This window comes from Perognathus longimembris, chromosome 1 (assembly GCF_023159225.1).
Source record: "Perognathus longimembris pacificus isolate PPM17 chromosome 1, ASM2315922v1, whole genome shotgun sequence".
NCBI classification, from domain to species: Eukaryota; Metazoa; Chordata; class Mammalia; order Rodentia; family Heteromyidae; genus Perognathus; species Perognathus longimembris.
Window position 1 is genome coordinate 81,331,894 of NC_063161.1, and position 15,000 is coordinate 81,346,893.

The 15,000-nt window shown below is 41.7% G+C and overlaps 1 protein-coding gene across 1 annotated transcript; it reads left to right on the plus strand.

Moving 5' to 3' along the window:
* Positions 1-6,741: 6,741 nt before the first annotated feature.
* Positions 6,742-13,501, plus strand: LOC125339665 (procathepsin L-like). The gene is made up of 7 exons (XM_048330905.1): positions 6,742-6,780; positions 7,103-7,225; positions 7,326-7,472; positions 8,128-8,352; positions 9,363-9,525; positions 10,548-10,665; positions 13,221-13,501. The coding sequence occupies exons 1-7, from the start codon at positions 6,778-6,780 to the stop codon at positions 13,339-13,341; spliced, it is 900 nt and encodes a 299-aa protein (XP_048186862.1). The 5' UTR covers positions 6,742-6,777; the 3' UTR covers positions 13,342-13,501.
* The last annotated feature ends 1,499 nt before the right edge of the window (positions 13,502-15,000 follow it).

Consider the following 15,000-nt stretch of genomic DNA (forward strand, 5'->3'; position numbering starts at 1 on the left):
TCCACTTTTGACTTTTTGGTGGTTAGTTGAAAATAAGACTCTCATAGACTTTCCTGCCTGGGTTGGCTTCAACCTGTGATCCTCAGATCTCAGCCTCCCGAGTACCTAGGATGACAGGACTGAACCACGGGTGCCCAGTTCGCTTTGCTTATTTTTTAGATAGACTCTCTCACTTTTATGCACAGTCCAGCTTGGACCTCAATCTTGTTTATACTTCTTGAGTTGCTAGGATGACAGGCATATGCATGAGATGCAATCCTGTGGATTTTTCTTGGGCTGGTAAAGAACCACTGAATTATAATCCTCCTGATCTCTTCTTCCTAAGTAGCTAAGATTATAGACATGAGCCACCACAACTCACTTGAGTTTTTATGGATGGCTGTGTGTCACATTTTTTTTTTTTTTTTTTGTCCAGTCCTGGGCCTTGGACTCAGAGACTGAGCACTGTCCCTGGCTTCTTCCCGCTCAAGGCTAGCACTCTGCCTCTTGAGCCACAGCGCCGCTTCTGGCCGTTTTCTGTATATGTGGTGCTGGGGAATCGAACCTAGGGCCTCGTGTATCCGAGGCAGGCACTCTTGCCACTAGGCTATATCCCCAGCCCACATTTTTTAATTAATTTAAAATCTTGGGTTGTTTTTTTTTTTCTTGTTAATTTGCCTTTTGTCAGCTGTGTCAGCCATGGCTCCAATGGGAGAGAAGGTAAAATAGGATTATTTAATTTTGTACATCTTGATGTCAGGGGTGTTGCTGTTGTTGTTAGCGGGGGTTGTGTGTGTGCCAGGACTGGGGCTTGAATTCAGGGCTGATGCTGTACCACTTGAGATAAACCTCGACTTCTGACCTTTTTCTAGTTAACTGGAAATAAGAATCTCATGGACTGTCCTCCCTAGGCTGGCTTCAAACCTTGATCCTCAGATCTCCTGAGTAGCTAGGGTTATAATTTTATTTTTTATTTAAGATAGTCTTGTTGTAACTTCATTAACTCCTCACAGTTATATATGAAGAGTTGAAAAATCCCCAGTTTGCTAATTGAAAACACAAGTGATCTCAGTGCTCTTAAACAAATTATATACTCCATGTTTCCAATCTTCCAATAGAAAAATGTAAATAGCTGGGAACATGGCCTAGTGGCAAGAGTGCTTGCCTCGCATACATAAAGCCCTGGGTTTGATTCCCCAGAACCACATATATAGAAAACGGCCAGAAGTGGCGCTGTGGCTCAAGTAGCAGAGTACTAGCCTTGAGCAAAAAAAAAAAGAAGCCAGGGACAGTGCTCAGGCCCTGAGTCCAAAGCCCAGGACTGGCAAAAAAAAAAAAAAAATGTAAATAATGATATCTTATATACAACATATTACTTCCCTCCTTCCTATTTTTGTTTAATTTTTACTTTATTTTTTTATGTCAGTCATGAGCTTTAATTCAGGGCCTGGGTGCTATCTCTGAGCTTTTTACTCAACAATAGTGCTCTACCACTTTGAGCCATAGTGCCACTTCTTAATTTCTCAAGACTAATTAGAGATAAGAGTCTTTTGGGCTTTCCTGTCTGGGCTGGCTTTGAACCATGATCCTCAGATCTGAGCCTCCTGAATAGCTAAGGTTACAGGCATGAACCACCAGTACTGAGATAATTGTTACCCTTAGCACTTTCCTGCTCTGGGGTCAGTGACTTGGCTGGAGCAACCCCATTGGTGTGTTAATCTTTCTAACAATGAATGCTTTTGTTCATAACTTCTAATTCAGGCTGTTTCATCACTTTGTTACATGGTTGTCACTGCTGTGGGAGTTTGGCAGCAGTTTAAGTGGCCCATAAACCAAAGGAAGTAACTTGTGTTCCTTACATGAAGGCTCTGCCTCCAGGGTCACTGGCTTTTCCAAGGCCTCTTCAAAGAAGCATTTGGGGCTCTGGCTGAAAATAGTGACTAAGCACAGAAGGATAGAATGTGCTATATTGCCTGAGATAAGAACCGCTACCTTGTTGCAAACCACTGGGAGCACCTTGTTGGCCATGGCCATGAGCAAAGCAATGATGGAGACCAGACCATGGAACTGGTTTGGGGGTGCCAGGGGACCTGCTGCCTGACTCCAGCAACAGATCCAGAGGGTCCTGTGAACAGGGTTTTTATTCATTATCAAACAGGTGAGTACATGCAGAAAGCAAGGTCATAGTCTCTTTGAAGATAAGGGCACCATGTAGGGGGGAAACAATCCTAGGATTAGTGACTTCCTGTAAACAGGAGATGAAGGTGAGCAGCAAACAAACACAATTTAGATAGGCCCTGCCTGGCTCCAAGATCCAAGGAAGCACAGAAGCTGAACAGATTACACCTAGGGTGGAATCTGTGGTCTTTGTAATGCTAAGAGCAATAGGTATTTCTCAGGCCACTCTCAGCCTTCTGAGAGTCAGAGAATAGCATTCCAATCCTCTTTGACAGACCTTATGGCCCCACATTTATGGGTTCCCACATTACCTGTTGGGAAAAATAGCACTGTAAAGCTACTTTACATGTTCTGGACCAACAATGGTTTTCCTGATCATTTTGTCAACACCATATTCCTGGTCATCACGAATTAGTATTTGCAGAGCAGCAAATTCAGAGACTTACTGTGCTGGATACCTGACATAAGAGAAGGAAAACAACACATACAACTATTAGATCTGAGCACCTGGAACCAACATAGACCATTACAGAAGGAACATAAAAAGCGGGAACTTAGAGCCTAGCAATGAATGATAAGAATATTTATACTTAGGATCAACTGTGTGTGTGTGTGTGTGTGTGTGTGTGTGTGTGTGTGTGTGTGTGTGTGTGTGTGTACCTGTCCTAGGACTTGAATTCAGTACCTGGGTGCTGTCTCTGAATTCTTCTGCCAGTTGAACCACATCTCCACTTCTGATTTTTGTTGTTGTTGTTGTTTTTGGAAATTAATTGGAGACAAGTGTGTCTCACAGACTTTCCTGTCCAGGTTGGCTTCCAACTGTGATCCTCAGATCTCAGCTGCCTGTGAAGTAAAGATTACAGGCATGAGCTACCAGTACCCAACTGGGGTGTCTTGCTTTTTATTATCACCAATTTTAAGTATTATTATTCTCACCATCATGCTTGTCATCATTATGATCATTATCATAAAAACTTAATGTTAACAGGGATTACTCTGTATTGAGAACCCATAAGCCAGGCACTTTCCACATAGCCTCAATTTAATTTCAATTACTCCTTACAATAATCATAGGAAGTAAAAGCTGGAATCCTTGTGTAACTGAAAAACCAACAGAAGTCACCTCTGTGCTCTCAAGCAAGTAATATGAATACTCTGTGCTTCTGATTTTCCAGTAAGAAAATGTAAACAATAATACCTTGTCTACAACATCAGATATAAAAATTTGAAATCCCCCATAGCTGCCAGGTGTTTGGTGGCACTTGTGAAGTGTTGCTATGATAATTTGGGGCCTACACAGTCTAAATGTGCTAGGGAGAATGTAAGAAGGAGATAATAATGAAAAAACACAGGGTGCACAGCCTCTTGGGAAACTACATCTTGTTTCCCAAGTAGCATTCCACTAAGGAAGGGTATATAAGCTGCTTCTAACACAAGGAAATCCCCTGTAGTAAGCTTCAGTGTGTTTCACAGACAGATGTTGACGCTGAGCAGCCACAAATAGGGTTTGCCATTCTTTCCTTGTTATTTTCCTTTATTCTATGCTCTCTGATACAAGAAAAAAGTTGAGGCATCGGCTCTCTATCTTGTTACTTTCCTATCTATAGCTGGTTAAGGCCCCTTCAAAGTTCCCATTGCCCAACTCCAGCATGCCAGAACCAGAGGCCCTGCAAAAATAGAGTGTTGTGTAGCCCCAGAAGCTGGCAGCCATACTCGAGTGCCATAGGCAAGGCTGTTGCCGGGAACAGTGGCGTAGAAGAGTCAATGGGACATTTCTCAATCACTAGCACCCCAGGTCAGAGACTCACTTTGTCAGGTTCCTCCTTGGACCTACAAAGAAAATAAATAAGTTAAGGAGAAAACACAGCTAGGAGAGAAACTGAGCTCTGCTTTGCTGTATCACCAATACTCACATGAACACCCAATATTGCAATGAATCCCAGCAGGCAACAAATGTAAACTAATTCAAAAATAAAATAATAAAAAAGCATCACAAAAGAAGAGAGTCCTAGTAGAAAGTGGAGGTCATTTTGAGGTGTTGCCTTCAGGAGAAACTAATGTAATTCTTTCAAGGGGAGGGTGTGTGTATGTGTGTGTGTGTGTATTCAGACTCCATCCTGGAATCTGAACTCAGGGCCTAGACACTGTCCCTAAACTTTTGTGCTGAAGGCTAGCATTCCACCACTTCAGCAACAGATCTACTTCTGGCTTTTTTGGTGCTTATCTGGACTTTCCTGCTCTGACTGGCTTCAAACCTTAATCCTCATATCTCAGCCTCCTGAGTAGCTGGGATTACAGGCCCGTGCCACTAGTTCCCATCTCAAGAGGATTTTTTTTAAGGAGCAGGACTGGTCCCTCCTCACTCTCTGGCTTCCTCTCTTGCCATGGGATCTGTCCCTCATGTGTGTGCTCCGGCCCTGATGCTATACCATGGAGCTGTGTGGGAGGGGTACCCATTAGAGCAAATACCATGGGACATAGACCTTCAGCCTCCCAAACTATGTGCTAAGTAACTCTCTATATATAGATAGATAGATTACCTAGTCTTGGACACTTTATTATAGCATCCAAAAATGGGCTAATACAGAAAACAAAGGAAGTAAGGTCAATGCTTTTTAATATTCTTGAAAATGTAATAGCAGCTTTGAAAATGGGTAATGAGCAGAAGATAGAAGAGTTTGGAGAAATATGTTAGGAAAGACCAGAATGTTGTAAACATAGCATTTCAGTAATTCTGAGGAAAACTCAGAAGACAAGGAGCCTAGGGAGTTAGTCTTAGATGTAAATGAAGGTTCCATTGGAAATGGAAATGGGTAAATGCCATTCTTTGTTACATTATTGAAAAACAAACAACAACAATGAATATGAAAAACAACTAGATGAACTTTGTCCACATTCTGGCTAGGAGAAGAACAAAATATTGCTTGGGAGAGCTGGGTGTCATCCTTGGTGTGGACCCAGCCCCATCTCTGGTGTGAATTACCCCGGAACACTGGCTGTAGAACACTGCAGACTGTAACCAAAACTCTGTGGGATGGGCCGAAAGTTCACAAAGAGCTTACCATATCATGCTTCCTTTCACAAACTCCCAACCAGCACCTAAATGTGTGCACTCGTGTGATCTGAGCCCTGCATAGGTGCCCAGTTCACCTTCCCCATCCCCAAGCCCCAGACACCTGAGTCAACTACCCAGCCCTGCCACTACGCAGAGAAGTAGGAATCCGAACGCGCGTAGGCTCCGCCCAACCACGGGCACAGCCAATCACAGTGCAGGCTGGAGACAGGGGCGGGGCTTACCAGGTGAAATGAGCAGCCTCGGGACCACAACTGCCAATACCAGGGGCTCCCTGGACCCTACACACCTGTGTAAATATCCTCTGGCAGCGACAGGTGTGAGAAGGGCCCGACTGATCACACCCTCCTAGCATGGCCTAGACAGCAGCTTGGGTGGTCTTGCCTGATATCGGAGCTTCCAGTCCCCGGCTCCCCTAGGAAGGCATGTCAGAAGGATTTCGATTCAGAAATGGTAGATCACAGACATATCACTCTTTTCATTGTACATTAGTTGAAATAGTATGAGGTGGCCTTCCAGATTTGGGGGATCTTTAGCCCCCCTCTGTCAAAGGTCCTCGTTAATGAGGTTTTTGTTGTTTTGTTACTGTTGCTTTTAATTTGGGTGTCCTCAATACTATTGATAAATAACCTGGGTCAACCATTACTTCGTTAGTTGTCTTAAGATTCTGACCCTCAAGGTACTTGGCACTATTTATTTACTTGGGGGGAAGGGTCTGGAGATTGAACTCAGGGCCTTGGCACTATCACTGAGCTTTTGTGCTCAAGACTTATACCCTACCACTTGAGGCATGAGTCACTGGCTCTACTTCTGGCTTGTTGGGTTTTTTTGTTTTTTGTTTTTTTTTTTTTTTGCTAGTTAATTGAAGATTAGGGTTACAGGCATAACCCACTCAACCTCCTGATCATTCTTGAGCTATGAATTAACATTGCATGCTCTGTTTCCACTTCTTTTTCCTTTTTTTTTTTTTTTGGTTCCAGTCCTGGGGCTGAAATTCAAGGCCTGGGCACTGTCCTTGGACTTTTTAGCTAGGCCAGTGCTCTACCACTGAGCCACAGCTCCCCTTCTGGCCTTTTTAGTGGTTAATTTGAGATAAGATTCTTATGGACTTTCCTGCCTGAGCTGGCTTTGCACTGCAATCCTCAGATCTCAGCCCCCTGAGTTTCTAGGATTGTAGGCATGAGCAGCTGGTGCACAGCTTGTTTCCACTTCTTAAACTCTAAGCCAGACTACTTTTTATATAGTGGCTAGAGCAACTAACATCCATTGGCTTCTTCTGCAACCACATTCTTTTTTTTCCCTCCATATTCCTTAGGAAAAAGTTTAGAAACACAGGGGCCACAGTTTTCAGGAAAGAGTAAAATGGCTTTCTAGAAGCATTGGTCTAATCAGACACTTGTATTTTTCCCCTAGGTTTTCGAAATATGAATTTTCCACTCTTCCTGGCCTTCCTTTGCTTGGGAGTAGTCGTAGGAGCTTCACACCTTGATCCCAGGTTTAATGTCCAATGGATCGAATGGAAGGAATTATACCAAAAACAATACGGCATGGTTGGTAACATCTGAAATTGTCCAAAGAGACAGCAGAGAAAACAATTCTTGCAGATGGGAGTTTATAGTCAGAGAGAATAAACAATGGCCTCTAGAATAAATGATTCTAGAGGCCAGCTCCTTTCCCAGAACAAAATGATATCCATTATCAGCAGAATGTGGGCAAACTGTCCCATTGTGTCCGATCCTAGAAAACAGCTCCTAGAATATAAACACCATCCCTGACCATGGTTTCTTGCCCATCTCTGTCTGCAAATTTACCTGGTAAGCATGGGTTGAGTTTTAAGTAGAAATAAAGACCATAAGATGTATGTGCTTCTAGAATGAAGAAGAATGGAGAAGAGAACTGTGGGAGGCAAATCTGAAAATGATTGAGCTGCACAATGAAGAATACAACAGAGGGAAGCATAGCTTCACCATGGCAATGAATGCCTTTGGGGACATGGTGAGTATTGTGGGCATTGTTTAGCTTTGGGCTTTCTTTCCCCAGTCTTTACCAAAATAATACCTGTTCTTCCAACATTTTATTTACATTTACTTGGAAGACTCCTGAAGAATTCAGGTTGATGATGAACGGGTTTCAAAACAAGAAGCATAGAGTGGAGAATATTTTCCAGGACAATGTCTTCATAAATATTCCTCCATCTATAGATTGGAGAGAAAGAGGCTATGTGGTTCCTGTGAAGAATCAGGTATGACAGTGTCAGACCCAGGCCTTCTGTTTCCACAGATGTGCTTGCTTTGGTAACCTATGGAGCTTACATCATTGGGTTTTCCCTCCCTTTTAAAAAGGTTTTTTTTTTTTTTTTTCTGTTGAGTAGTTGTACAAAAGGATTCCAGTTCTTTAAGTCAGATTATGAATATAATGCATCTTGACAAATGTCATCCTTTCTATCATTCTCTCCCATTTCCCCCACCCATCCTTACCCTCAAGTTATATAGTTCACATTTTTACCTAATGTACATTGGATAATAATGACTGCATTTGCTCATCCTTTTTCCCTCCTTTTGTGTGTCCCCCTTCATGCCCTGTCCCCCACAAAACAGGTTTCAGCTTCCTGTATTCATTCAGAGGAGTTAGATTTCTCCCCTGAGTATACCACCCTCTAGTCAACATTCTGGTTTGCATATATGTATATGTGCCTGTCTACACAGGCTTTCATATATGTTTGCATTTTAGATCTACCTTCCACATAGGAGCAAAAGCATATGCCATTTGTATCTCTGAGCCTGACTTCCTTAACATTTTTAGATCAGCAAGAGAATGTTCATATATATGAATTGATATTCAGAATTACATGATATTTGTTTTGCAAATGACAGCTTTTGTTCTTGTTATGTTTTTAGTTTTCATGTGGGGCTTCGTGGGCTTTTAGTGCCACTGGGGCCCTAGAAGGACAGATGTTCCGGAAAATGGGCCAACTGATCTCACTGAGTGAGCAGAACCTAGTGGACTGTTCCTGGTCTCAAGGCAATGAGGGCTGCAACGGTGGAGTGATGAATTTTGCTTTCCAGTATGTTTATGAAAACAAAGGCTTGGACACAGAGAAATCTTATCCGTATGAGGAAGGGGTAAATGGAGCTCCTTATGTTGTTACTATTCCCACTCTGCTTTGGAAACATGAAATAGTGTCAGAAATAAGACACCTCTTCCATTTTATATTATTAATTAATTTACTTATTTTGTCAGGTGTGAGGCTTGAACTCAGGACCTGGGAGCTGTCAAGGCTAGTGCTCTACCACTTTGAGCTACAGCTCCACTTCCGGGTTTTGAGTGGTTAATTGGAGATGAGAGTCTCACAGGACTTTCCTGCCCAGGCTAGCTTTGAACTGTGATCCTCAGATCTCAGCCTCCTGAGTAGCTAGGATTATGGACCTGAGCCACTGGCAGGCACCCCCTATTTATATATTGTTAATTTATTTTTATGTCAGTACTGGTGCTTGAATTGCTCAAAGCTGACACTTCACCACTTGAGCCTCACCTCTATTTCTGGCTTTTTGCTAATTAGTTGTTGATAAGAGTCTCACAGACCTTTCAAACATTCATCCTCAGATCTCAGCCTCTTGAATAGCTAGGATTACAGGTGTGAACCATTGGCTCCCAGTATCCATTTTGCCATTCTAAAAAGGTAGATTATCAATGCTGTCATTTATGTACAATTTTGCATGTGATGTAGATTTCTTCCTAGTGGAAATTTCTATGAAGACACATGAGATAAGTTCAAACCAATTCATAGCTCTGAACCTCCTGTGAATTGGTGAGTTTTATTATCTAAGAATTAATATTAGAGCTGGGTGCTGGTAGCTCATGTCTGTAATTCTGTCTACTTCAGAGGCTAAGAACTAAGGATTGAAGTTCAAAGCCAGCCAAGACAGAAGGTCCATGAGTCTTATCTCTAACACCCAAAAAGCCCAAAGAGGAGTTGTAGCTCCAGTAGTACAGCACCACTATATGTGAAAAATCTAAGAGTCAGTCCCCTGATTCAATTTAAGCCTCATTACTGACACAAATAAATTTTTAAAAAGTCATATTCCCCAGGAAACAGCTGATGGTAACCAAGACTCTACCTTTTCCCTTTAAGAAAGGCTCCTGTAAATATAGCCCCAAACATTCTGCTGCCAATGTCACTGGCTACATGAACATCCCTAAGGATGAGACAATCCTTAAAGAGGCATTAGCCTATGCTGGTCCCATCTCTGTGGCTATCGATACTTCACCACCATCTTTCCTGTTTTATGGAACAGGTAAGCATTTATCTATACAACTTAGGCAGAAAAGCAGGAACAACACCATGCCATAAGAGTATCTAGAAACCATGTAGAACTCACTGTAAATATCTGGTGTTATGGTTTAATACAACTGTGCATTCTGTACATTCAATGTTTGTTCCCAGTTATATTAACACAGTACCATAATGATAAGCACTTCTGAATTTTAAAAAATGTCATTGTTTGTTTGTTTTTGTGCTGGTCCTGGGGCTTAAACTCAGGCCTGGGCACTGTCCCTGAGCTTTTTTGCTCAGGGATAATACTCTTTCACTTTAGCCACAGCCCCATTTCCAGCTCTTTGAGGAGTTATTCAGAGATAAGAGTCTCCCAGACTTTCCTACCCAACCTGCCTTCAAACCACAATCCTCACATTTCAGCCCCCTGAGTAGCTAGGATTACAGGCTTAAGCCACTGGCACCCAGCTTGAAATACTTTCAAAGTCTATTAATTTCACTATTACTTAATGGTATATTTAATATACTGAACTCTTTTAAACTTCATCATACTTAAGATTAACATGCTAGCTTTTCTCCAATTTTTGGAACTTCAAAATTTTTCCCGTGATGTTTATGTCTGATACTAAACTGAAAAGAACCCTTGGCTCAAGCAATTTTGTGTCCTTCACTATTTCTTTAAAGTTATACCCTAGGAATAATAGGCTTGTGAGCTTTAAAATGTATTCTTTGATGCCTTTTGACAAACTGTTTAAATGGCATTATGCATTTTGTATATCTGCTAATGTTAGATCAAAACCTAAATACCTTAATTTAAGTGATAGAAAAATGTAACCTCAAACTAGATCTTATGTAAATAGATCTAAACTTACAGTTTAAAAATATACTATTTTTAGGTTACAATTATAAATTTGAATGGGAATGTAAATCAATTTTGAAATTTGAATTTCATTTGAATTTCTAGATGCCCCCTTTGCTCTGGGTGACAGTTACACACTTCAGTAACCACCAATCAGTTCATCTATAATGATTTTCCTTTCCCAGGAATTTATTTTGATCCAAACTGCAGCAGTGTAAACCTGGACCATGGTGTCTTGCTGGTTGGCTATGGCTTTGAAACTGAAGAATCAGAAAACACTAAATATTGGCTGGTCAAGAACAGGTATAAAATGCCAGAGGGCACTTGCATTAAAATTTTAAAAGGGAACTTTTCAATCAACATTTGGAAACAGATTTACAAACCTTAAACACACCTCTCACATTCCAGAAATCTTAAGATCAGAAAAATAACATTATTTGATTTTAACATTAATATCTATCACATGATTGAGGTCAATAAAATAGCTGACATACTTTCTTTGCATGGGAAAAGGCCAAAACAAATAATAAACAAGGGTTGTTCAACCGAGTATTTAAGAGCCAGCAATGGAGTGCAGTGGAGATGTGGTAGAGGACCTGTGGACCATGGAGTTTCAAGATAGCCTTACAAGACCTTGAATGAAGCACCTTGTGTTCCCACCCTGTCTCACCAGTGGGGATGTACTTAAGAAAAAGGATCACTTCTCTTGACAGAGGAAATGTAAACGCAATGCATTTGATTATCTCTCTCCACTAATTCCATGACCTTCTGAAGTCTTTCTTGCTGGAGAATCCTGTGGTCCCATTTCTGGGGTTCCTGGGACAGGGACACCACGGCAGTACTCCAGAGAGTGAGAGAGGGCCCAGCCATGTCCTGCCCAGCTTCCTCCAGGCTACGGCTGCATAGTGCCATCTCAACAATATGCCCACCTAAAGCCCACAAAACAGCCAGGTGGCCCACACCCAGTACAAGCCATCTGTCAGAAGTTGCCAACCCATATTCCATAAAATATCCCATGATCTGTGCCCAGTGGCAAACCTAGAACCATGACCTAAAATAAGCCTCCTTTGAAATTTTGTGTGCTATTGTATTAGCATCAGGAAATAACCAATAGACACTTGGAAAGTTCAGCTGTTATTTTCTTAATCATATCCTCTTTGCCTTCCCCCATCTCACACCCTTTTTAAGGATCCATAATGAGAACATTTGTTCACTTTTGGTGTCCTGTAGGTGTTGTGGGCTTTTTTATTATTTTTTTTGTCATTCACAGAATGAAATATTTCCCTAATTTCATTGAATTGTCTATATACTACTCGCCAAACCATAGCATCTTAAGGGAGATACAGCATTCAGATCCAAGAATCTCAAAGATTTCAATCACATTCAACCAAAGAAAAAGTCTTTAAAAATTCTTTAAAGTCAAAGAGAAAATTCCAAGAGCTTCAAGAAAGCATCATCAAGTCATATATAAAGAAATCACCACTAAGGATAACAGCAGATTTCTTGGCAGAAACCTTGCAGGCCAGGAGAGAATGGAATGACATATTCAAAGTTCTCAACCAAGAATAGTATATGCTAGTAAAGCTAGCATTCAGAAGTGAAAGAGAAATAAGTCTTTCCTAAAGTTAATTATTCATTGCCTCATGAAAACTAAGGCACTTCATCAGCACCATACCAACTTTCCGAGAAATGCTCAAGTCATTTCTTCATATAGAACACAGGACTACAGCTACAGTCAGGAAAATGTAAAATTTCCTGGTAGGGCAGATGCACTATTCAATACGAATGAAGTCATACCTTACTCTTTCAGAAAACCACGAGATCACAAAGATAAACAATTAGGGGGATAAAGGAACAAAGGATATTCAAGACAATAAGAAACTCTTTAAAATGACAAGTTCTTACCTATTATAATCTTGGCTGTAAATGGGACTAATTTTCCAATTAAAAAACATAGACTTAGGCTGCACACCTGTGGCTCACACCTGAAATCCTAGCTACTTAGAAGGCTCACATCTGAGAATCACAGTTCAAAGCCAGCTGGAGTAAGAAAGTCTGTGATGCTCTTTATCTCCAGTTAACCACCAAAAAAGCCAATAGTGGAACTGTGGTTCAAGTGACAGAATGCTAACCTTGAGCAAAAAAAAAGAAAAGAAAAGAAAGCTTAGGGACAGTGCCCAGGCCCTGAGTTCAAGCTCTTGGAATAGCATACACACACACACACACACACACACACACACACACACACACACACACAAATTAGAATTTAGTATACCATTTCTTGCCCCCAATAAGTGTTGTTTTTGTTGTTGTTATTGTTGTTTTATGTGTATATGCTGGTACTTGGGATTGAATCCAAGACCTCACACCCTTTTGCTTAGCTTTTTCTGCCCAAGTTCTGTTACTCTACCACTTGAGCCACACCTCTGCTTCTGGCTTTTGGGTGGTTATTTGGAGTAAAGAATCTTAGGGACTTCAATTTCCAGGCTTCAAATGATGATCCTCAGATCTTAAATTCCCGAGTAGCTAGGATTGCAGACATGAGTTATCATTGCTCTATGAAAAATTTTCTTCATTCTAAAATACCCCTGTCCACAAAGACCTTTTCTGATTATGCAGTTTCTGATTATACAAAGTCATTGTTTAGGGATAGAGATAAAAGTATCGTGAAAGTTCAGATTCAACAAGTAACAAAGAACATGTCTCTCCCGACTCTGTACAGTCTGTGGACTCCTGCCGAGGAATCCAGTATTCACTCTGATAGCCCATAAAGCTAACATATACTTTTACTGATAGTGGATAGATGGCTAAGTGAGGTGTTCTTTTTTTATAAAGTGGGGAACTTGCTCTTCTTTCAGCTGGGGTGAAGAGTGGGGCATGCATGGCTATATCAAGATAGCGCGAGACTGGAGCAACCATTGTGGGATTGCCTCGGCTGCCAGCTTCCCACTGTGTGAGCCTATGAACACTGATGAGTGAGCGAGGAGAGCTTGTCCTGATGAGCTGTGTCTTCAGCCTGGATATCCCCTACCGCATAGGGATCCACCTTTGAATCATTAAAGACCATCAATGGTGGTGAGGAGAATTCTGTGACAGTATTTTCTCTAGTAAAACATTACTATGACTTTAGCTGCTGCTGTAAACAGCCTTTTGTTATTACTGTCTTCGCTAATGACTTTGGAGTTTTCACTTTTTGAAAGTATCTATAGTTCTACCTTTTAAAATAAAATAATTGTAAAGAGGGCTGGGAATATGGCCTAGTGGCAAGAGTGCTTGCCTCCTACACATGAAGCTCTCGGTTCGATTCCCCAGCAGCAGATGGCTGCGGGTGATGAACCCAGAGGCCGTCCTGGGGGCCATGACTTCTGCCCTTAGGGGAAGTCCCATGACATCACCTGTGAAGGACAGCATGATCAGCCTATCGCCATGTCTAGCTAGCCACTCCAAATCCCTCCCCTTCCTGCTGGTCATCACTGCTATATAAACCCCACCCCAGAATTAAAGCTTTGGATGTTTGCGTGACTTTGCCCCAAGTCGCCTGTGTATCCTGAGTCCTGCCTTAAACATAAGGGGGCTGGGGTTGGCATCCTCGCGACTCACATATTCTCTTGGCTCTGCCCCACAGGGCACGCCCTCACGCCTCTCCCGAGGGTCAGGGGAAACATGCAGGCTGAGAGCCCCAATATAGAATGAGCGATGAACCACCAGTGCCTGGAAAGTGGATGGCTTTCTGGCTCTTCCAGTTTTACAATAGGCAGACCATAGATCAAATACCCAGGCTATATTTGAACCAATCTTTGTAGCAGAATTTGACAAAGTGACCTATCTATAAGAACATAGGAAATTGTTTTCATAAAGAAAAAAAACCATGTGCTAGCAAAGCAAACACTCACATATGCATGACTTCAATACTAGGAAAGGGACTGAAAGAATATGCAACCACCTTGGGTGGGTGCAGTGTAGCCAAGTTAGCAGACACACATCTCAGAGCTGATTCTCTGGCATCTTCTCCAAATGCTGGGAGAGACTCTGTCGTTAGTTAGCAGTCAAGAAAGCAGGATGCCCCTGGATTGCCAAGGCAAGTATGTATTTGGTCCCTACGGGATAAAGTTTCAGGCTGTGCTTCAAAGGTGGTACTGTGGCTTCAGAAGGTTTAAAGAGGGATAAGGATCAAAAATGAGAGTCTGACACCAAATCTATGCCAAAGTATCTCGTTGCATTCATTAGCTTTCCATTATTGTAACAAACTGCCTGCAATACGCAATGTGTATGAAAGAAAAGATTAGTTTGGTTCACAATTTCAGAAGTTAGAGTCCATGGCAGGAGACTTGGCTGTCCTGGGCCTCAGGCAAAATCACCTTTCATATTGGAAATTAAGTAGTGGAACAAACTGTTCACCTCAGGGCAACTGGGAAGTGAGAAACAGAAAAAAAGAATCTGGGTTTACAATATTGTCTCAATATTGCCTCCTCATCCACATGCCCAGTGATCTAACACAAAAGCCTTAGAGCGAATTACTAGAGCATGTCTCCAATTATGGGTGGAACCTTCCCAGAGACATTATTGCTAAAGATGGACAGGATCCTAGTGGATTTCTTTTCTTCTCTTCTTTTCTCATGGTCTCAGATATCAGCCTCC